Raw genomic sequence first — 24,059 nt, 5'->3', positions numbered from 1 at the left:
AACCAGTGGCCGTATGGGATGCCTGCACCACAGGCAGAGGCTTGGCCTACTACACCACAGCGCTGGCCCCATGCACAGTTTTAGACTATGAAGTACAACCACATGTTTCTATGGAATTATTCACAAAGCAGAAGTCCATTCATGATCAATAAAGAAAGCTCTGAGGGGGCAGATGCTGTGGCAGAGTGGGCTGAGCCTCCACCTGTGGCACCAGCCTCCTAAATGGGTGCTGGTTCGTGTCCTGGCTGCTCCACTTCTGATCAGCTCTCTGCTGCAGCCTGGGAAAGCAGTGGAAGACGGCCCAAGCGCGTGGGCCCCTGCACCCACGCGGGAGACCCGGAGGAAGCTCCTGGCTTTGGATCGGCTCAGCTCCAGCCATTGCGGCCATTTGAGGAGTGAATCAGTGGAGAGAAGACCTGTTTCTCTCTTTCCTTCTCTCTGTCTATAGTTCTCTCTCTCTCTCAAATAAATAATAAAAATCTTTAAAAAAGAAAGCAAGCAAGCCCTGAGGAGGAAGGGAATGAGCAGGACGGAGTGCGGGGCTGCTGCCGTATCGCTGTTTCTCTTAATGACAAAGGAGGGGCCTGTTGTTGCGGCACAGCAGGTGGCAGGACAGCCACTGCCCGCAACGTCGCCGGCATCCTGTGTGGGTGCCAGTTTGGGTCCTGGCTGCTACACTTCCGGTCCAGCTCCCTTCCAATGGCCTGGGAAGAGCAGCAGCAGATGGCCCAGGTGCCTGGGCCCCTGCCATCCATGCGGGAGACCTGGAGGAAGCTCTGGGCTCCTGGCTTTGACCCAGCCCATCCCTGGTCATTGTGACCATCTGCAGAGTGAACCAGCGGATGAAAGCTCGCTCTCTCTCTCTCTCCCTTTTGCCCTCTCTCACTATAGCTCTTTCAAATAAATAAATTAAAAAAAAAGAGGGAGGGAGGGAGGGCAAGGCGAGCAGGCAGCAGGCCGGGAAGAGGAGGCCTGAGCGGGACAACTGTGACAGATGCTGAGTGTGGGGCACACCCCCACTGTCTGGACTTTTCAGGGTGTTTGAAATATTTGAGGGGTGGGCGCTATGACGCAGCAGGTTAACGCCCTGGCCTGAAGAACCGGAATCCCATATGGGTGCCAGTTTGAGACCCGGCTGCTCCACTTCCAATCCAGCTCTCTGCTATGGCCTGGGAAATACCAGTCACACAGAGGAAAACCTATGATGCTTTGGTGGAGAATCGGAGAGGATCAGGAACTGTCAGGTGCTGGTACGTATCAGGCCAGGTGCCTGGGCCATCTCACCACAATGGGAGGTAACTCAAAGAGTTTGTGCAAAATGGAATGAAAAGATAAGCTTATTCTGGTGAAAAATGTTTTAAATCCATGCAACTTTCCCCATCAAGTGCATTTTCCATTAACTTTCTGAAGACCCCTCGCACGACAGAGGGAAGGACTGTGAAGAGGTGGCTGGCCTCCCCGGAGACTCACACAGATGCCGCAGGATGAGGAGCAACGGCTGGCATCAGGGATACTCTAGGGCACAATCAGCCCCCAACCTGCAGAAAACGGCGCATGCTCCGACTTCAGCGTCGGCTTGGCAAGCTCGTCTACGCACAACGCTTCAGGCAGCGTATTCACGGAGAAAGGATCAGCACGGCCTACCACGTCGCTCCAGTGAGCACACTGTGGAGTCTGAGACCACTTACGGATGTGTGCAGAGTACAGGACCACACTGCCTTCTCCAGCTCCCGCGCAGACAAGAAAACGTCTCAGAAGGCTTTGTCATCGTTTCTGGGGCACGCTCTCTACTACACTTTCTGCCTCTGCCTTCTCAGCAGCCTGTATACTCAATAAGCTGCCTACTAAGCGTACTCCGAGAACACAGCCTCAGACCCTGCAGCCACACCTCCCAATTAACAAGGAATGCCCAAGCTCATCATGAACACCTGGTGGGGATGCAGGACCCGGCCGGCAGACCTGTGCTCTCCACGCACAGTATCCCGTACTGTCCTGAAGCCCAAAAGGAAACACAGTATGAAAACCAGGTTTGAATATTGTACAATCGATGCGGGTTGTGTCCCTTCAGTTCCCAGGCACGCACATTTTTGCTCTCTAGCTCGACATCTGCACCCTTCCCAAGGCAGGCCAGAGCATCTCACTGTTGGGAACGGACCCAACAGCACCCCACGGCCATGGCTCTCAATCTGGAAGCTGCTCCACAGCCACCTCTCAGAGTGGCACGAATGACACGGAGACCCTAATACTCTCAACAACCTTTCCGACTCGGGCCAGGATTCCACGCGACATCCCAGAAACGAGATTTTCATTCTGGTGATACTTACCTTTCTGCTTTTTCCGTATTTTCTCAACGAGAGACCGGATCTGCACGTATTCTTCCCATTCTTTCCCAGGGCCAGGCGCAGGGCTGCTGCACTCTGTAACGGAAGAGCCAGGACTGGGAGGTGCCTCTCCTGCAACCCCACCACGCAGCCTGCATGGGGAGAGGGCCCGGGTTCTGCAGTGGCTGTGCTGCCCGCCCCCCCGACCACCCAGCGGTAAGTACGGGGCAGGACCCTACAAGTGGCCCTCACGAGACTGTGACGACGCCAAGCACGAGTGCTTTGCTAGCATCTCACTCATCCTTGCTGCTCAGAATATACTTATCAACAGGAAAATCTAAAAAGCTAAGTTAAAATACAGAAATTTCCTCAAAACTCTTCTGGAATGGTAAAAAAGAAGGTCATACTGAAAGCCCACATTCTGTCTGGTTACTCTCTGCAACAATGGCTAAGGAAACCGGCAGAGTTGGACAGGAGGACAATTAGTCAACAAACATCGCACGCCCACGCGTGAGCGCTATACTAAGCACTCCGGGGGAGTCACACAGAGACAGCACCATCCCTGCTGCAAGCCGTCTCTGGAGCTGCACCAGGAACCCTGCTCCTGGCTGTTCCTTCGCCAGCACTCACAGCCACGTGTGTGAGGAGACAGGCAGGGTGAGCGCCCAGGGGCTGCTCTCTGTGGGGCACGGAGGGCATGTGGGGCTCAGGGCCTGATGACCCGCACTCCTGAGATGGCCCAGAGAAGGACAGGAGCCTCAGAGGGCTCGGTCGCTTGTCCCAGGCCACAGTGCCAAGGAGCACCCGAGCCTGTTACTGCCCGCTGGTGCCCCAAGGAAGACCACACACTGGTGGTCGGGCACACAAGCTCTACACTTGCAAGTTCACCCAGGCCTCAGCCACACAGTTCCAACAGCTGCCAGGATCTCCCACCCAGAGGACACTGCGAGTGAGGGGAGCTCTGCAACCTGCCCAGGCCACGGGGCTCACAAGCCGGAGCGGTCGCAGGCTTGCCCGGCGCGGGCTCGCCTTCCCATGCCAGTGAGCCCGTGTGCACACAGGCTCCGGCGCTAACTTACTCTGCAGCAGCTCGCTGGTCAGGTTCAGGATCTCCTTGGGGGACGCAGCTGCTGTCGCACCAGTGCCTGATTTCTGAGTTTTCACTCGACTCTTCTTACCCATTTTCTGACTGCAGACAAGGGGAGACAGAGAGAGAGAGAGAAACACACATTACCAAAGACCAAAATCCAAGCAATACATGAGTGCTGGCAGTGTCCTAGTCTGAGGTGCTCAGGGAGTCTCCTTCCAGAAAGGGAAACGCGTCGGGTCAGCACCGGAGGCGTTCAGGTCGAGATCTGCTCTGTAGTCCGGGGAGAAAAGTGCACCCCTTCCACTTAGAGAACTTGGGGGCCTGTTTGTTAATCCCACGACACTCCAGACGGAGTCACTCACACGTGCAGACTCTCTGTTCTCTCCCCACTTTGCTCTAAAAGAGCAGTTTCCCACGGCTGGTGGGGGGTGCAGCAGGTTCAGCTGCCACTCACAACGCCGGCATCCCACCACTGAGTGCACGCTGAGTCCTGGCTGCTCTACTTGCAGTCTGAGCGCCTGCTAACATGCGTGGGGAGGCGGCACATGACGCTCAAGTGCTTGGGTCCCCGTTACCCATGTGGAGCCCCAGATGGAGCTCCTGACTCCCGCCTGACCCAGCCCTGGCTATAGCAGCCATGTGGGGAGTGAACCAGTGGATGGAAGATATCACGTGTCTCTGCCTGTCTGTCTGTCTCTTCCTCTACGCCGTTCTGCCTTTCAACATATTAATAAATCTTTAAATATATAATTACATTTTTAATAAAGTAGCTTCCCATTAACAGTAACTGTAGATCCTAAGGGATAAATTAGACTCTCCAGACAAATGCTGAAGACAGTTACGGCTCGAGGATGCATTTGAGAGCTTGTCTAATTTTCTTCCAAAAATCTAAGGCTCCTTGTCCTAAGTTTCAGAGGAAGTCGAAGGCAGACCTTCAACCTGAACAGGCTCCTCCCCCATCTAGGTATCTCCTGCTGTCAGGCCCGAGAACTGAGTGGATGACCCCACAGGCAGGTGAGGCAGTGTGGCCCAGGAGACTCCAGTGGCTTCCAGGTAAGGATCTCTATGGCAGAACGCTTCCTAATGGTCAAGTCTCAGAGGCAGCGACAGGACGAGGAGCAGCAGAGGGAAGTGCAGGGAGGGAAGGACGCTCTGAGTGAGGGCTGCCATGGCTGCCTGAGAGCCTGGGCTTGGTCCTCCGCAGGGAAGCAGCTTAAGAGGGGAAGGGGACAAGCAACGAGCATCCAAGATGCTCCAGGGGCCCCTGCCAGTGGGTTGCATTTCATCCTAGGGGAGAACCCAAAAGCACCCTTTGGTCCATTCGTGTTACAAAAAGGGACCACTGTTGTGGTAGAACTACGATAGGACAAGAGGTTTAAGATGCAGTTTCTGCTATCACATAGAGGACCCGCAAAAAGTTCATGGAAAACAGAATTAAAAGGTAAGTTTATTTTGATATAAAAATTTCTTAAATCCATTGCACACGAAGGGGCTTAAAAAAGTTCACTGAAAATGTGTATTATGAAAAAATTATGCATGGGTATCAAATTGTTTTGCATTAAAATAAAGCTATCTTTCAATTTCATTTTTCCAGGCTTTCAGAAGCCTCCTCATGGATGACCACTAATCCTCTTACAGTCGAGCCCAGGCAAATACGAGCGAATGCTACAAGGCAGAAAGTAGCGCTCTTTACTAAGAAGTGCTCTCTGCTCTCAGAACCTAAAGTTTAAAGAGCACCGTGTGCTCCTGTAGCTAACAAATCTAAAAACAGTGTGCTGTGCACAGCGTCAGTCATTGTGCAGTAAAAGTGCACCAGTTAAAAATACATACAATTGCTGCGGCAATGGAATGAATTAGTTGTTTTATGATCAAAAGCAGAAAGAAAAAAAAAGGGGGGGGGTGCAGCTGGAGCAACAGCTGAAGTTCCTGTCCTTGCCCTGGGAGACTGTCTTCTCAGAAGAGGCGGCGGCTCCCACGCTGACCCCTCAGGAGAGGGGGCCTGGCCTGGCTCCTCACCCTCTCTGCACCTCAGGCCCTCCCACCTCTGCTGAAGGCATCTCTGAGGAGGCCTGTGGACTTCACCTGAAAACAGAACCGCCGAGGAGTCTGACGATAAGGACTTTCTAATCTATTTCACAGAGTTAGACAGTGAGAGAGAGACAGAGAGAGGTCTTCCTTCCATTGGTTCACCCCCCAAATAGCCGCCACGGCAGGAGCTATGCCGACCTGAAGCCAGGAGCCAGGTGCTTCTCCTGGTCTCCCATGAGGGTGCAGGGCCCAAGCACTTGGGCCATCCGCCACTGCACTCCCGGGCCACAGCACAGAGCTGGCCTGGAAGAGGGGCAACCGGGAAAGAATCAGGCACCCATATGGAATGCCGGTGCCGCAGGCAGAGGATTAACCAAGTGAGCCAGGGCACCGGCCCCGATAAGGATTTTAATCACAGACCCGCTGGCCTGGCAGGAAGAAAGGCAGGCTGTCAGAGATGGGCTGAAGGGCCGCTCTCCCCGCCCTCGCCGTGGGAGCCTCAGTAAGTCAAGAGCGTGCCTGTGAAGAGGAGCTCCAGGCTGCTCTCCATTCTCTGCACAGTGAGGGGCTGGGGCTGGGCGCCGTGATACGGTGCATCCCATATCCTAACACAGGTTTGAGTCCCTGCTGCTCTGCTTCCAATTCAGCTTCCCGCCAATGCGCCCTGGGAGAGCAACACAAGATGACCCAGTGCTTGGGCCTCTGCCACACACACTCACCCATGTGTGTGGCCACACCTCCAGTAGGTAACACACACTCTCTGCAGCCTGTCCCCACTCACCAGTCCCCAGGAGCTACTGCTGTGACTTCTGTCACCAGCAGTTTGCTTGTTCTTGAACTTCATTTAGGTGAAATTTACTTAACGCTGCTTCTGCTCGAAGTCTTTCCACAGCTCATGGGACAACACAGGACTTGCCTGCCACACCTGCTTGGCTTTATGTGACACAGCCTTTACCCAACACAGCCCCAGGGGAATGCGACTAGCCCCTGTCTTCTCCTTTGAGAAATTCTAGGCTCCTCCAAGCAGCCCTCACTGCCATGAAACTCGGTAAGGGTCAAATTCAAGGTCATTAACAGATGCTAAGGCCTGTTTATCTTGGGATTTAGTCTTCTGGGATTCTCTTTAGCCTGTTTTCCTCCCACAGAGACACAGGCCCTAAGGGAGAGAAAGCAGCTGGTAGATTACAGAGACAGAATCTTCGCGTTGATTAGGAAGGGAGCAGGCTGCCCGTCCTTGTCCCTGGTGAACGTATGTCCCAGACCCAGGACATCTCTCTATCTGCTCCACCAACAAGCTGGTTTATGGGTGCCCTGCCCGGGAGCTCCCAGGGTTCTCGGCCCTCTGAACACTGAACCTGACAGTCAAGGGGCCCAGCCCCTACCTTTCCCTTAAGAACTTCTCTGGAGGGCAGGGGTCCCTTGCACCAGGCCAACAGTGTCCCCAAGACCCCTGAACCTCTGGGGTCCACACACACTCTGGCACTGCTTCTAGTAACCGTGGGCTGCAGCCCTTCAGCCCCCTGACCCCACGATCGCCCGCTGCCTGTAGCAGCTGGCCAGCTCTTCCCACCCGGCCTCCTCTCAGTCCCCCGGCCGGTCACTCCCTCATCTGCACATTCTTTGCTCCATTACTCTGCTGGGTGAACGCTACAGTCCTCCACTTCACAAGGGGCCTCCCTCCCCACAGAGCCTCTGACCCGGCCCACTGCAGCCTAAATGCTGTGCAGGACACAGAGTTCCCATCTGCGGGTCAGGCACACGTTCGCTACATGAAGCAACCTTTGGGTATCACACTGGTGTCACTAATGTTGACACTGCTCTCACCAGTGAGTAGAAAGGAGTCAAAAGGTGACATCTACTCAACATTTAACTACTACTGCTGAAGAACAACAATTCTTCAAACTAAAATAAATTTACAGAGTGACGGACACAGAAGAGGGTCAGGGGTCAGAGTTAAGCTTACGCAATGTGACAAGACCACCTCTCAGGAATGGATTGTTGACAGAAGAGAGAACCTGGGAAACACACTCTAAATGTTTAAGTGTCTTTGTCTCACAGAGAGCAATAAAACAGCAACTAGCCCATTCCTGACACAGCGGGAAGAGCTACAGCCCAAGCCCAGCTTGGCGCTCCTGCGCCCCTGCTTCAGCCCACTGAGGCCTAAGCTGATGGCAGACGGGTCACAGGAGGCCAAGAGACCATGGCCACCAAGTGGGGGCCCCCAGCCTCACACCTGGAATCCTGTGCTGGCTCCAGCGTCCCAGGGAAGGCAGCAGCTCTCCACAGCCTCTGCGGGAGACAGGAGGGAGCGCCAGGCCTGAGGGCCTCTAAGACAGGGCTGGGGAACCAAGACTTACACCCAAAGTAAACCAGCACGGATAATCCCCTAAAATGCTTAACGAAACATGGACAATCCAAGGACGACTGACCTTGGAGACTGTCCGAGGAGACACCAGCACCAGTACAGGTGGGTTCCTAAATTCCGTCACACTTTGCCTTTTCTGGCTAACAGGGAAGATCAGTGCTGCGTGATTTCCTCAACCTTCGGGATCAGAATAACTGGCCACCCTTTTCACTTATGACTCAAAATCTTAACCTTGCCCTTAGCTGCATGTGCAGCTATGTTCCAAGTCTGAACAAATGAGACCAACAGGAAGTGCCCTGAGCAGGCTTAATGCTCGCGGTAAGAAAAGCTGCTCTCAGCCATCCGTTAGGTTCTCACCAAGGCCAAGTATGTATCTTCAATATTTATTTCAAATATTTGTATGAGAAAATATATGCTAAATCAAATTTAAATGTACATATACATTCTCTAAGTACAAATATTAGCCAGATGGTACAATGCTAAATGAGAGGTGTTTTTTTCCCTCCCAAAGCTTATTTATTTTTGAAAGGCAGAGTTAGAAAGGAGGAGAGACAGACAGAGAGAGATCTTCCATCTGTTGGTTGACTCCCCAGATGGTTGCAATGGCCTACATTGGGCCAAGCCAAAGTCAGGAGTCTAGAGCTCCATCTGGGTCTCCCATGTGGGTGGCAGGGGCCCAAGCAGTTGGGCCCCTCCCACTGTTTTCCCAGGTGACTTAGCAGGGAAAGGGATCAGAAGTGGAGCATCCAGGACTCAAACCAGAGCTCATATGGAATGTCAGTGTCACAAGCAGCAGGTTAACCCACCGTGCCACAATACCAGCACCTCTCTCAAAGTTCAGATTTAAATTAGGAACAATTCACAGATTCTGAGTACATTATCTTGGGGGTAGAGAGGGCAGAAGTGCAGGGCGAAAAAAAAGACTTAAATTTTTATTTGAGAGAGAAAATATTTCATTTTGTGTTTCACTCCCCAAATGACTGAACAAACCAGGGCTGGCCAGGCTGAAGCCAGGCATCTGGACTCAGTCTGGGTCTCCTACGTGGGTGGCAGAGACCCGGCTCCTCCAGTCACCACCTGCTGCCTCCAGGGGCACAGCAGCAGGAAACTGGCATCAGAGCAGAGCCAGGACCCAAACACAGACACTTGAGGTGCTGGTGTCCCACACAGTTCATAACTCCTGTGCCAGACACTGCCCCCACCCCGATGATATAAATCATGCCAAGGCAAAAAAACCATGAAGACAAGTAAGATGAGATAGACAAATGCAATATTACAGCTAAGAGTTGTTCAGGCACACCCATAAGAGGGACAGCAGGGAGGAGCTCACACATCTGTATTTCTTCATTACCAAGATGATTCAACCAGCTACAGAATCCTCAAACGCTGGCCCTTTCACAACACCGCCGACTATCAGGGCCATCAGAAATCTCCGCACAACAGACCAGACAGACTCTGGAAGCAGCAGAATACGTGGCATCCTCAGCTACTGTTTAAATTGCTAACACACAGGGAACACGTGCACTCAACAGTATAATCCACACTGAGGAGATGGCAGTAACAGGTAGACACATGCTGGATTCCTGATCCATTTTTACAAAGCCATACTGAACAGATCTGATGCAACTCAGTTGCGTTTCCTTCCCCACCACACACCACCAAAAATCCTAAACATGGGGTAAACTTTAGCCCAGCAATTAAGACACACATATCCTACATCACATCCCTGACTCTGGCTCCAGCCTCCTGCTAATGCACACTCAGGGAGACAGCACTAAATAGATCAAGTTCATGCCACCCGAATAGGACTGGGCCAGGCTGACAAAACTTCCTGCCTAGGCCCAGCCCAGCTCCTGCTGTTCCCAGCATCTGGGGAGTGAACCAGTGGACGGGAGTTCTCTCCCTCTCCATCTGGCTCTGTCTCCAAGGGATGGGAGCACTCGCTCACTCATTCTCAAAACAACACATTTTAAAAATGGAAAAATCTAAACAGAAAGGATATATATACACAAACACACATATATTTGTATTTTTTTCTCGAGTTCCTCCTGAAAATACTACTTTCAACTAAATGCAACGAGAATAAACATTTTTGATTACACTATTTGGCAACTTATTTAACAGCATCTGTCTTCCAACGTATCTCGCATTTACCCAACTGCACAGCTGGATGACTGAGAGAATGGTCACGTGGCTTCCTCGTACTTCAGGCTTGCCAGCTGTCAGACGCACTTGAGGGCGTGCGAGCCTGCCCAGTCTTCGCAGAGGAAGACTAGGAAACATGCTTCTCTCAGTGTCACTAAAACACGCTGCAGGCCCTCAGGGTCAGACGATCACATGCAGAACTAAATACACAAATTACAGAATGATGGGTTAGGAAAATGAAAGCACTCCCCCAATGAGACGCCTCCAGCTGTGCACTCTCTTCTTTCCTACAGATCCCTGAAGGCGGATCTGGTGCTGCTCCGCACAGCTCCAAGTCAAACACAGCTGGCGGGCATCAGGGCGTGCTCTGCTCTTCACAGCTGCGGGGTCCTGCCACACCCACTCACCCACTTTAAATGGTTAACTGGCTCCCATCATCCCAGTCTCTAAAGGAGGTGCTGACACCTTCACTCAAAAGGACCAAGGAGAGGCCAGCACTGTGGTGCAGCGGGTTAAAGCCCCGGTATACAGTGCCATGGCACAGCTCATTAGAGCACCAGCCTGCAGTGCTGACATCCCATATGGGCACTAGTTCAAGTCCCGGCTGCTCCACTTCCAATCCAGCTCTCTGCTATGGCCTGGGAAAGCAGTGGAGGATGGCCCAAGTGCTTGATCCCCTGCATCCATGTGGGAGACCCGAAAGAAGCTCCTGGCTCCTGGTTTTGGATTGGCCCAGCTCTGGCCACTGCAGCCATTTGGGAAGTAAACCAGCAGATGAAAGATATCTCCCTCCCTCCCTCCCTCCCTCTCTGCCTCTGCATAACTCTACCTTTCAAATCAATCAATAAATCTTTAAAAAAAGAAAAAAAGGACCAAAGAAAGCAGGTGGGATTTATCTCAATTTCGTAGGTACTTAAGTACCAGGATGAACAGACTCTAAGCTGGACTAAGTACACTTCCAATCTTGATACAAAACAATTTTGGATGCCATATAACTTGAGATTTAAAAAAAGAAAGCAAAAACAAAAGGCTGTAGTTACTTTCCACAGTGGTTTTAACATTTTTCCACTAATTTAAATAATTATTTCACAGATGCTTAAATCATTTCTGACTGATTTCTCAATACATAATAGTTTGAAGCTTTAAGCTGCTATTCAATTAGGTTGTAAATACACTTAAATTAACATAAGGCTCCCATTTAAGGAACTTTCCCCCCCTAAAAAACAGCTTTTGTAAAGCAAAGAATCATGAAGAATCACTTCCTATTATATCTTCCTAAAATAAAAAGGCAGCATCAAGTGTGAAGGAACAGATGCAACCTGACAAGAAATTACCTTCACGCCACCCACACTCCCAACACAGGACTCGGGCTCCAGGACTGGGAGCTCTCCTGGGGTTCTCTGTGTTACCCTGCGCAGCAGCTACGGCCCTCAGAGTGACCGCCAAAGGCCCAGCCTCAGGCCGACTCTACACGGTGGCAGAGGTGGGGGCAGAGCCGAAGCCCCAAGGCTCAGTCCGTTCACCTGCAAGACAGGGGCGCCACTTTGTGGACCCTGCCAGGCCTACCACTCCCTGACCTGTCAAAGTTCTTGGAAGACAGCTGTCAAGTCTCCCAGAAGTCTTCTCTTCACCATGCTTTGATGGCAGTTCTTAAAAGGCCAACAAAATCCAAAAGGAGTAAGCTGAGTGGCATTACTGGCTTCCTGGAACTCCAGACTGTTCTAACACTGGAAACACCGCCCCACACTCGAAACACTGCCCCAGCCTTCCTACAAGCTCAAGGGACTTCACTCACTCACTCATTCCAAGCCTATTTCTTGAATATCTAATCTGAAATGCACAAGATCAGTAGGTTGGGTCTCAAAGCCTTTTGGGTAAGATGGTAATCAACTAAAGCCCTTCATTGCATAAACTGATCTTCAACAAGATAAATGTGCTGCTATACTAAACAATTGAGTCTTTGAAACTAACCACCATTTTGTTTGTTTTGGGATCACTTTCACAGCTGCTGAAACTGCTATATACAGGGGCAGTTCCCAACATGATCACCCTCTTAATCGTATCACAGGGCCAGCACTGTGGCATAGGGGGTGAAGACTCCACCTGCAGTGCCGGCATCCCATATGGGCATTGGTTCGAGTCCCAGCTGCTCCACTTCCCATCCAACTCTCTGTTATGGCCTGGGAAAGCAATAGAAGATGGCCCAAGTCCTTGGGCCCCTGTACCCACGAGGGAGACCCAGAAGAAGCTCCAAGCTCCTGGCTTTGGATCGGCGCAACTCTGGCCATTGTTGTCATCTGGGGAGTGAACCAGCAGATGGAAGACCTCTCTCTCTCTCTGCCTCTGCCTCTCTGTAACTCTGCCTTTCAAATAAATAAATAAATCTTTAAAAAAAAAACAACAACATATCACTTGGGCACTTACTGAGTCTCAGGAACAGAGGCGAGAATTTTACACAACAGAGGATTAGAGCTGTGTTACGCCCCCACCAAGAGGAGAAAGCCAATGCTCAGAGAGGTTGGTTGATTGTGCAAGATGACACACTCGGTTGGCAGCACAGCCTCACCAGCACCCTGCTGGTGACAATTCTACTGCCGTTCAGTAGTCTGTCACGGGTTCAGCTCAAAACCAACCACACGTGTGGAGATTCCCTTCCAAGCAGATGGAAAAGGTTTCCTTTCTTTGGCCTTTTAAAAAGTTGGGAGATATTCTGGTGGCCTCATCCAACTGCTAAGGAGTGGCCTAAGGTTAAATTTGGGACATGAACAAAACTTCCAAGTGAGCCCCAGCCCAAGACAGCACATCTACACTGATCTCTGCAATGCTATGCTCTTGTAGCCAAAAAGCGGCAGAAGGCTAGGAGCCGGTGACGCGCGACAACGCTAAACCATGATGATCAGTAAGTGGAAAACTTTATTAGTCACTAGTAAGTGCTTTATGTGAAATGACCTCAGTGAGTCTTCTCCACGCTAAGCTTTACTTTCGCTCAGTAGCAACCCCAGCCTGAAGGTGCTCCCTAGAAACTCCTGACACGGAAGAACCACGCCTCTCTAGCGACACTGAAACTCCAGACCACTTTTTTTTTATGATTTATTTATTTGAAAGTCAGAGTTAACACAGAGGAGAGGCAGAGAGAGTCTTCCATCCGCTGTGAACCACTTTTAAATGTGTTCTAATGAATTCTAGTCTAAAAAAAAATAGCAAACCAAAATTTCTGTATATTTACTAAAAGTTCTAGGTATATACAATTCTTATTGTCAATTTTTTTAAAAAAAATTAAAGAGTTCTGATCATCCACATTCTTCAGGCCATTTTTAGTCATTCTAAACTGTGAAAACATTTCTTGCTGCTCTGTGCCTCTGCCCTCCTCACCATAGAGGCTGGGCCTGGGACTGTGAAAGGTAACATTCATCGTGGCCCAGGCATCAGCAATATTCAGGCCCCTTTCAAAATCTCAGCTTCAGAGTGAGACTTGTCTCCCACTGTCAGCCAAGAGGGCTTGGACTTATCTTGATTATTGGTTCAATGCTACTTAGAAAATACTTGAAATGGGTGTGTGTGTGTGTGTGTGTGTGTGTGGTGGTGACAGTCTTAACTTTGGTATTTGAGTTTCTGTTTAATTAAAAAGTTTATTTATTTGAAAGGCAGAGCGACAGAGATCTTCCATCAGCTGGTTCACTCCTCAAATGGCCATAATAACCACTATTTATTTGTCCAGGCCAAAGCCAGGAGCCCAGAACTCCACACAGGTCTCCTGCGCGGCTGTAGGAGCCACAGACTTGCGTCAACCTCTGCTGCTTTCCCAGGCGCTATAGCAGGGAGCTGGGTTGGAAGGGGAGCAACCAGGACTCCAATTCACTGATAATGAGATTTGCACCACAATCAGCAGCTCCACCCGCTGCGTCACATGCAGGTCCTAGTAACCTCATGTTTCTCCCCAAATTTATTTCAGTTGAAAATCTTCAATACCTGTTTGCACCTCTTGTTTTATGATCTGTTTATTCGCAAGGCCTACAGGAAGACTCCCACATGGAAATGAGTTCTCCATAGCTAATCTCTGGCTTGAGTTACATGCTGAATTTAACCACAAAAAATAAGACTTCTCATCTTGTAGATTATACTGTTTTTTCCCATAAGACTATTATGGGGCCAGCACTGTGGCACAGCAGGTAAAGCTGCTGCCTGCAGTGCCTGCATCCCATATGGATGCCAGTTTGAGGCCCAGCTGCTCCACTTCTGATCCAGCTCTCTGTTATGGCCTGGAAAAGCAGTAGAGGATGGCCCAAGTCCTTGGGCCCTTGCATCCATGTGGGAGACCTGGAAGAAGCTCCTGGCTCCAGGCTTTGAATCAGCGCAGCTCCGGCTGTTGCCACCAACTGGAGAGTGAACCAGTGGATGGAAGACCTCTCTCTCTCTCTCTCTCTCTCTCTCTCTCTGCCTCTCCTTCTTTCTGTGTGTAACTCTTTCAAATAAATAAATATATACTTTGTGTATTAAAACTTTGTTAAAAACTTATTTTTACCTTGAAAGTAAACATGTAAAATCTGTTTACATACAGAAATTATTAGCATTTCCAATGTCGTGAATAGGAAAACAAGATAACAGGCTAACAGGAAATCCAATGCACAGAAATCCATTTTGGCAAGAAAGGTATATCTGTAAATGCAATTTTCCAAGCAAAAACGGCAGAAAAGTTTAAAAGCAAAAAATCATTAGTCTAATACTCTTAACTGATTAAATATTATCCAGAATGAACTGATATCCAATATTAACCATATCTATCACTGTAACAAGATAGGGTGCACAGCAAATAAAAATACTGACCCCCCACAAAAAGGTCCAAATAGAACAGGAGCGAACTGAGAAAACCAGCCACAAGCAACTTCCAAAGTAACAGAAGAACAGCAGTGAAATACTCACTCCTCTTTGGGAGAACAAAAACCACTGCCAGAAACTCTCCCCCCCCCCCCCCCCAGAGGACCTGCACAGCAGCAGGGGCACAGGTGACAGGTTCCTGAAGACAAATCTCCCAGGGAGAGACACTCATCAAACGAAAAAAAGATACAGTACCTATTACTGGGCACATTGCTAAAAGCTACTTTAGATTAGCAACAAGAAAAAGGAGACTGTGTAACCTGAGCATTTAAGAGCCTCAAGCTAGCAGTCTCTGTCCAAAAGCAGCCAGAGGAACGGTGGCTTGCAGGTGGGTCACCTCCCGGCCCTGCTGGACAGAGGATGCCTCCCCGGCCCTGCTGGACAGGCATCATTTCCCCGGCCCCGCTGGACAGACGGTACCTTCCCCGCCCTGCTGGACAGGTGTCACCTCCCTGGCTCTGTTGGACAGACAGTGCCTCCCCGGCCCCGCTGGACATAGGTCACCTCCCCAGCCCTGCTGGACGGACATCACCTCCCTGGCCCTGCTGGACAGACGGTGCCTCCCCGGCCCTGCTGGACAGACGGCACCTCCCCGGCCCTGCTGGATGGGTGTCACCTCCCTGGCTCTGTTGGACGGACGTCACCTCCCTGGCTCTGTTGGACAGTGCCTCCCCGGCCCTGCTGGACATAGGTCACCTTCCCAGCCCTGCTGGACGGACATCACCTCCCTGGCCCTGCTGGACAGACGTCACCTCCCTGGCCCTGCTGGACAGACGGTGCCTCCCCGGCCCTGCTGGGCAGACATCACCTCCCCGGCCCTGCTGGACAGACGGCACCTCCCTGGCCCTGCTGGACAGACGGTACCTTCCCAGCCCCGCTGGGCAGACATCACCTCCCTGGCCCTGTTGGACGGACGGCACCTCCCTGGCCCTGCTGGACAGACGGTACCTTCCCAGCCCCGCTGGGCAGACATCACCTCCCTGGCCCTGTTGGACGGACGTCACCTCCCTGGCCCTGCTGGACAGACGGCACCTCCCTGGCCCTGCTGGACAGACGGTGCCTCCCCGGCCCTGCTGGACAGACGGCACTTCCCCGGCCCTGCTGGGCAGACATCACCTCCCTGGCCCTGTTGGACGGACGTCACCTCCCTGGCCCTGTTGGACGGACGTCACCTCCCTGGCCCTGCTGGACAGACGGTGCCTCCCCGGCCCTGCTGGACAGACGGCACCTCCCCGGCCCTGCTGGGCAGACATCACCTCCCTGGCCCTGTTGGACGGACGTCACCTCCCTGGCCCTGTTGGACGGACGTCACCTCCCTGGCCCTGCTGGACAGGCGTCACCTCCCTAGCGCTGTCACCTGCTCACCGCCTTCTAGACACCAAAGCAGGCGGCTGAACTTGAGAATGGAAACCTGGGAGCCCCGTCCTCCCGCTGTTCCTCACTGCCGGTGGGCTTCTCCCGAGGCCGAACGTCCACTCGACAGCGCTCCCACCTGGCGACCCCGGCTCCCTCGCAGGAGAAGCGGCGCGAGCCGCGGCCTCCATTTCGCCAATTCGGCCGGGAGTTCCACTTCAGGTATTCCCCTAGGGCCAGGGAGGCAGAGGGCAGGGGCTGCCGGGGTCCCGACAGAGGCCGCCCTGCGGCTGCCGGAGCACTCGGCCGCTCAAGCCGCTCTCCCAGCCGCAGCACAGCTCCTCGGCCGGCCGCCGGCCCTTCACCAAGACGCCAGGCACGGCAGCCCCGGGGGCTCAGCCGGCGAGGCAGGACTCCACGCCGGGAAGTCCGCATAGACACGGCCCGGCGCGCCAAAGCCGCTTCCACCCTGCCGTAGCCCGGAGCTAAGCGCACTCGCTCAAAATAATGAGCATCTCCGCCGCTGCTCCGGTGTCACCAGCAGGGTCAATTTTGAGAAAAAAATAGGGGGTGGGGGAGTGGGAAGAGGAGGAGGAGGAGGGAGAGAAGGAGAGGAGGAAGAGGAAGAGGAGAGGAGGGAGAGCTTCCACTCGGGATGAAACTCGCGCTCCGGCGGCCGCGGGGGGACCCCCAGCACCCGGGGCCGGGCCCCGACGCACCCTCGCCGGAGGGCGGCTCTCGGGGCGCGCCGGGGCTCGAGCAAGGCGCACACTTCGGGATCCCGCGGCGCCGAGGGCCGCACGCCGACCAGGCTCCGGCCGCGCCGCCCCTGAGGCCCGGGAGCCCGGGCTGCGCGCCACCGCGGCCGCGAGCAGGAAGCCGGAGCTCACCACCGGAACGCCCCGCTCGGGCCCCCGGCGGACGCTCGCTAACCGCACGGCCCGGGGTCGCAGGCGGCCCGGGGGCCCCGAGCGTCGGCAGGGACAGCGACCCCACCGCCACAGCCTGCGCCGGAGGAACCGGCAGCGCGGCGCCGCCCACGCAGAGCCCGGGGCCGGGGGCGCCCCAGCACCTGCCGCCGCCTCGGCACTCGGGGCGCGCCCGCCCGCCGGGCCTCAGGGCGGAGGACCCGCAGCGGCCGGCCGGGCCGGACCCGGGCCGGGGGCAGCGGCCGAGGAGCGCTCGGGGGCGGAGGCGCCGGCCAGCCCCGCGGCCCGCGCTCGCGGCGACGCCGCCGCCGGCACTCACCTGCCCGCTTCCCCTTCCGCGCAGCGCGGCGCCTCACTCGCGCTCGGACCCCACCGTCCGCCTCAACCAAGCCGGCGGCGGCGGCGGCCGGACGGGAGGGCGGGACGGCGGCCTGAGACGGCCCCGCAGCCGCGGCCCAACCCGCTCCGCCCGCCCCGGGCCCCGCCCCCGGGCCGCCGCCGCCGCCGCTCATTGGCCCGCGCCGCGCACGCATGGGCGCGGCTCCGCCCCGCCGCCGGGCGGCCGTTCCGCTCGGGAGCCTCCGCAGCCATTGGGCTGGTGGCTCCCGGGGGCCAGGGCGGCCAGATCAGCCGCCGCCAGCCCCGAGACCACCATTGGCTGGACTGGGCCCACGCCATAGCTCTGATTGGACAACTGGCGGCTCGGGCCCCGCCTTCGCACCCAAGTTCCGTTAGCAGGTTCGGTTGCTCCCGAATTCCCTTTCGCCATGGGGGGCGGGGCCGACGGGCCGGGCACTTTGGCTGGCTCCTCCCCCTGCACGCAGCAGCCGCTTACCGCGGGGTGGGCGGGGAGCAGAGCCCGGCTCGCTCCTTTTTTAGCGAGTTCTACTTTCTTCTGATTGGTTGGCAGGCGCCTGTGCTCACCGCTCCTCCAGTCGCTCGTTTTACGTCGCGCGACGCAGCGCGATGACGTAGAGCTCCCAGCATTCCACATCCAAGATGGCCGCGGTCGGCAAGGAGAGACGTAGCTAAGGGGCTTGCCTGAAGCGAGGGGTGAGTGGCCCACCGACTGCGGGCTGTCCCGCCCCGCTCCCACACACCCGGGGTCGGAGCAGGGTTTGGCCACCCGCCTCCGTCCGCGCGCGGAGTCTCTCTCCCCTGATTCCGGCCCCCGGCTCTCGCCTCCTGTGCACGCTGAAGTTGGCGGGCTTCGGCAGAGGGGCTGAGGCGCGGGGGCCGGACTGGGACTCGGGGTGGGCCCTGGAGCGGGCAGCCGCCCTCCCTGCGCGGTCCGGTCGGGGTTCCAGGACCTCCCTGCGGTGGCGGAGCCGGGCAGGGGTCGCAGACCGCCCACGCTCCCCGCAGCCGCCCCTGGGCCGGCGGGATGGGAAGAGGCTTCGGCGGTTGGATTCGGTCTGGTTTGTTACCGCAGGAACTCGGGGCGTGGGTCCGGGGGTCATCGAGGGCGCCGACAGCTGCGGCCCTTTCAGCGGCGCTTGTGCAGACCCCGGGAGGTTAGGGACGCCGGAGCGGGGCCGTCGCTGTCGCGGCCGGTCGCGTTGTCGAGGTGTTATCTCGAGCGAAGCCGCCCTTCAGGGAGTGACGCGCGGGTCGTGCGTGTTAGTGGATTCTTGCCCAAGTCGTGTTTCACGTGTGTTCTGTTTGGAAAATGTACTTTGCACCAGCAAGCAATGAAGACACATTTGAATTGTTTATACGATGCTTAAGATTTAAATGCTCTTTCTGAAGTTCAGTCTCAAAAAGCAAAAACATTGTTCGTAGTTTTGGAGAAAGGAATGAGCTTCGTTTTGGGAGATTGTTGAAGGCAGTGAGTTTGCTGAGTGTCTAAAAGGAAGGAAAATGAGGACTGGGTCGGTCATTGAGATGGTGGAGCGTATCTGGTTGGGTTGACTCATTCCTGGGTTTAAGTTCAGAGGAAGTTACGCATGCGCAGGTGCTGATTCGGTTGTAAACGCGTTGTTCGTGGCTTTGGAGGAACCACAAATGTGCAGTTGGGATGGAAAACTGAACTCCGGTGCGATGGCTCCCGGATGCTGGAATTTATCATCCGTTGTAGAATCTTCTTAGGAGGCAAAAGGAGAGCGGAGACCGTCAGGCCTACAGGGCCAGGTGGCTCAGGCGTGTTTCCGGGGCCCAGGAGGCGGATGCGGGATTGCGGGACATTTGGGTGGCATGGCTGACATTGTAGTCAGATGGGTGTGCGTCCGCTCAAGTTACCAAACCCAAAGCATTTGGATGTTAGTGTCGCCCTGAAGAAGAACGACACTAAATTCACAAAAATAATTAGATTAACACTGAAACTTACGAAATCTCAGTTGTGAGTATTTGAGATGAGGAAGAACTGACTTGACAGAAAATGGTTCTGGGTTTTGTGCTCCGTTCCAGAGGTAAAGTCGTGGCTGCACTGAGGGAAGACAGGATCTTAGTCTGAAGCGAAGCAAAGTGTGACTGCCGTTCGCCGGCTGTGTGCCTCGGGCAGGTCACTTCGTGTCTCCTCGGCTGGTTTTCTCCTGGATAAGTTGTAAGGGTAAGACAGCATAGCTTCAGTCAGTGGACACACCGAGGACATGTTACTCTCAGACACCTGCTACACAGATCTTACAAAGTTTCTTTTTGTTCTCATTTTGATGACTGATATTTAGAGAAGACCTAGAAACCCTGAGAACCCTTATGGAAAAATGGTTAATTTGCTTACCTTGGAGAAAAGAGGGGTAGGCAAAATTGTCTTCATATATTTCAAAGGCAATCATTAGGTCAGATAAACTGTTTTCAAGGCTTTAAAAGTCTCTAGGTGGGGGTGATGGAGAGTTCTTACAAGCTGGTTATTTTGTGCCATCTATGTAGCAGATCTAGGGAAGGAACAGAACACACAGAGATCAATATAGCGCTGGTCCTCGGGTGGCAGGTTAAGGTTCCACCTGCAATATCCCATATGGGCACCAGTTCAAGACCCGGCTGTCCCACTTCCGATCCAGCTCCCTACTATGGTGCCTGGGAAAGCAGCAGAAGATGGCCCAAGACCCACACTGGAGACCCAGCAGAAGCTCCAGGCCCAGCCCCAGCTGTTGCAGCCATTTAGGGAGTGAGCCATCGGATAGAGGATTGATCTCTTTCTCTGTAGAGCTCCCTTTCAAATAAGTAAAACGTAAGTACTTTTTTTTTCCCCACAGTCCAGTAATTTATTTTAAACTGGAGTAATTTCAGATTCCACAAACAAAACTAGAGAACAGTTTTTGTTTGAACTCATTCAGAATATTTTGTTTGAATTCATCGGTGCTGTAAAACACCACAGTATCCAGAATACACAAACCTCAGGGAGGGGTTAGGAAATACACAAGATTGGGATCGTGGAGCTCTTTGTTCCTTAATGGAATGGTCCCGCAGAAGAAGCACAGGACACAGCACAACTGAAGGGCCCCTGTTACACACCGAGTGAGCGAAGCACACTAGCATTTTCTGTATGTGTAATGGGAAGCCTGCCTAGGGTAGAGGGCCTTTTACGCCCATTTAAAAATCAGGCAAGTTGTCTGTACGCATTTTTCAAATAATTTGGAGAGCACTGCAATCCAGTGAAGGATCTGCTGATTAGTGTTGTCTTTGTTGGCACTGACAGTCTTGCATGATCACATACCAGTATTTTTGCAGTAGCTTTTCTTTGAATAAAAGAAATTTAAATGCATTTAGACAATACATATTGTAAGTTGTTTACATACACTGAATTTAAGAGATTCAGTATTAGAGTTCCTTTGCTTCTTTAAACACTACAGAGTACAAATTAGGTTCTTCTCAATGGGTTGAATATTAAGCAGTTTTTGAAAGAATGAGGGTGGCAAAAAAAAACCCAAAACATAAATCTTTAATTTAAAAATCAACGTAAGATTAATCTAAGAGGGACCGGCGCTGAGGCACAGTGGGTTAACGCCCTGGCCTGAAGTGCCCGCATCCCATATGGGTGCTTGTTCAAGACCCGACTGCTCCACTTCTGATCTAGCACTCTGCTATGGCCTGGGAAAGCAGTAGAAGATGGCCCAAGTACTTGGGCCCCTGCAGCTGCTTGGGAGACCTGGAAGAAGCTCCTGGCTCCTGGCTTCCGATCAGCTCAATTCCGGCCATTGTGGCCAATTGGGGAGTGAACCATTGGATGGAAGACCTCTCTCTCCCTCTCTCTCTCTCTCTCTGACTCTCCTCTCTGTAACTCTTTCAAATAAATAAATAAATAAATAAATTCTTTTAAAAAAGATTCAGGGCCGGCGCCGTGGCTCAACAGGCTAATCCTCCGCCTTGCGGCGCCGGCACACCGGGTTCTAGTCCCGGTCGGGGCACCGATCCTGTCCCGGTTGCCCCTCTTCCAGGCCAGCTCTCTGCTGTGGCCAGGGAGTGCAGTGGAGGATGGCCCAAGTGTTTGGGCTCTGCACCCCATGGGAGACCAGGAGAAGCACCTGGCTCCTGCCATCGGAACAGCGCGGTGCGCCGGCCGCAGCGCGCTACCGCGGCGGCCATTGGAGGGTGAACCAACGGCAAAAGGAAGACCTTTCTCTCTGTCTCTCTCTCACTGTCCACTCTGCCTGTCAAAAATTAAAAAAAAAAAAAAAAAAAGATTCAGAATTAGATGAGCATCAATTATTGATATCTGACATTGCTATAGGCTACTTTGTAAACTAATAGGATCCCATTAATGAAAGTTGCCAAATAAAGGTTAATAAATGAGCAACTATTGCTGTTAAAAGAGGACTCCTTGGCCGGCGCCACGGCTCACTTGGCTAATCCTCCGCCTGCGTTGCCGGTACACCAAGTTCTAGTCCCAGTTGGAGCGCTGGATTCTGTCCAGGTTGCTCCTCTTCCAGTCCAGCTCTCTGCTGTGGCCCAGGAAGGAAGTGGAGGTGGGCCCTGCACCTGCCTGGGAGACCAGGAGGAGGAAGCACCTGGCTCCTGGCTTCGGATCAGCGCAGCGCGCTGGCCGTAGCAGCCATTTGGGGGGGTGAACCAACGGAAAAGGAAGACCTTTCTCTCTGTCTCTCACTGTCTAACTCTGCCTGTCAAGAAAAAAAAGAGGACTCCTTGTGGCCAGTGCTGTGGCTAGTGGGTAAAGCTGCTGCCCGCAGTGCCAGCATCCCATATGGGTACTGGTTCAAGCCCTGGCTGCTCCATTTCCAATCCAGCTCTCTGCTATGGCCTGAGTAAGTAGTAGAGGGTGGCCCAAGTCCTTGGGCCCCTACACCCACATGAGAGACCTAGAAGCTCCTGGCTCCTGGCTTCCAATCAGCTAGTTCTGACCATTGTGGCTATTTGGGGAAGTGAACCAGTGGATGGATGGAAGACCCTTTTTCTCTCTCTCTCTTGCTCTCTCTCCACCTCTCTGTAACTCTTTAAAATAATAAATAAAAATAAATCTTTTTAAAAAGGGGCGGTGGGGAGGACTCCTGGGGCCAATGTTATGGCGTGGCAGATAAAGCAACCATCTAGGATGCCGGCATCCTATATGGGCACCAGTTAGAGTTCCTGCTGCTCCAGTTCTGTTCCAACTCCCTGGTATTGTGCCTGGGAAAGCAGCAGAAGATGGTCCAAGTGCTTGAGACCCTGTACCCATGTGGGAGACCTGAAAGAAGCTCCTGGCTCCTAGCTTTGGTTTGGCCCAGCCCTAGCCATGCGGCCATTTGGGTAGTGAGCCAGTAGATGTAAGAAATCTCTTTCTGTCTCTCCCTCTCTCTTTCTCTGTAACTGTGCCTTTCAAATAGATAAAAATAAATTTTTAAAGAGAAAGAGAGGACTCCTATACTGGGTGAGAGAATCAATACACTTTTTTTTTTTTTTAAGATTTATTTATTTTACTTGAAAGAGTTACACAGAGAGAGAAGGAGAGGCGGAGAGAGAGAGGTCTTCCACCTGCTGGTTCATTCCCCAATTGGCCGCAACAGCCAGAGCTGTGTCAATCCGAAGCCAGGAGCCAGGAGCTTCTTCCAGGTATCCCACATGAATGCAGGGGCCCAAGGACTTGGGCCATCTTACACGGCTATCCCAGCCCATAGCAGAGAGCTGGATCGGAAGTGGAGCAGCCGGGACTCGAACCAGCCCCCATGTGGGATGCTGGCACTTCAGGCAGTGGTTTTATCCACTACGCTACAGTGCCAGCCCCCTCGATACACTGCTATATGTTGAGAATGCCTTTACTCTTTCATCTTGTAAGACAGTGTACCTAAAGGGGGTGCGTGAGAGATGTTACTGAAGCCCCTTGACACGCTGCTCATTTGTAGGGAGATTTTCATTTTGTGGAGCTCAGGAATCTCAGTGATTTCCCCAGTAATCACAAGCTGCTGATAAAATCTTTAACTTCACAGTCTAGTAAGAAAATGATTGAAAACTAATAGGGAGTAGGGTTACAGAATTGAAGCAAGAGTTTTTTAGGGGAGTGAGTGACTTAGAGGTCTGCTTCTGTTCTGTTCATGTATTTTCATTGTGTTTCATGTATTGGTTGGGCTGATGACGGCAGGATCAAACAGATGTGAATGTAGTTATGATGTGTCTACTTGTGGACTAAGGTTCTTTCCCATCTTGTGTGATCCCTGTGGGTTATTTCTATATCTGCCTCCAACTTTTCCTTCCCTTCTCAGGGAGCCTCCTTTAAAAAAAAAAAAGAAAAGAAAAGTTTATTTATTTGAAAAAGAAAGAGGGAGAGAGAGAGCTAGCTTCCATCCACTCATTCACTCTCCAGATAGCCACAATGGCCAGGGCTGGGCCGTACCAGAGCCAAGCACTTCATTGAGGTCTCTCATACAGGTAGCAGGAGCCCAAGCCCTTGGGTCTTCTGCTGCTGCTTTCCCAGGCACATTAGCAGAGCACTGGATTGGAAGTGGAGCGGCCAGGACACAAACCAGTACCTATATGGGATATGCCTGCATTGTAGACAGCGCTTTTACCCGTAATGCCGGCCCCTC

General features: G+C 53.0%; 2 protein-coding genes across 6 annotated transcripts in view; one reads left to right on the top strand and one right to left on the bottom strand.

Moving 5' to 3' along the window:
* Positions 1-17,520, bottom strand: part of SETD3 (SET domain containing 3, actin N3(tau)-histidine methyltransferase) — a 71,806-nt gene extending 54,286 nt beyond the window's left edge. The window contains exons 1-3 of the mRNA XM_062181050.1: positions 17,426-17,520; positions 3,401-3,510; positions 2,325-2,417 (exon numbers count right to left, since the gene is read on the bottom strand). Coding sequence (XP_062037034.1) covers positions 2,325-2,417; positions 3,401-3,503 — 196 coding nt within the window. The 5' untranslated portion in view covers positions 3,504-3,510; positions 17,426-17,520. The remainder of the gene's footprint in view (positions 1-2,324; positions 2,418-3,400; positions 3,511-17,425) is intronic.
* Positions 16,308-24,059, top strand: part of CCNK (cyclin K) — a 35,952-nt gene continuing 28,200 nt past the window's right edge. For 2 of the 5 annotated variants that reach the window (XM_062181051.1, XM_062181053.1), the window contains exons 1-2: positions 17,749-17,844; positions 18,017-18,159. The gene's annotated coding sequence lies outside the window, so the exon portion shown is untranslated. Of the gene's footprint in view, positions 16,400-17,748; positions 17,845-18,006; positions 18,160-20,045; positions 20,273-24,059 lie in introns of those variants that run through there. The other 3 variants (XM_062181055.1, XM_062181052.1, XM_062181054.1) reach the window with 3 other exon arrangements.

This window comes from Lepus europaeus, chromosome 22 (genome assembly GCF_033115175.1).
Source record: "Lepus europaeus isolate LE1 chromosome 22, mLepTim1.pri, whole genome shotgun sequence".
In the NCBI taxonomy this organism is placed as follows: domain Eukaryota; kingdom Metazoa; phylum Chordata; class Mammalia; order Lagomorpha; family Leporidae; genus Lepus; species Lepus europaeus.
Note: the sequence above shows the minus strand (reverse complement) of the source record. Positions and strands in the feature narration are given on the sequence as shown.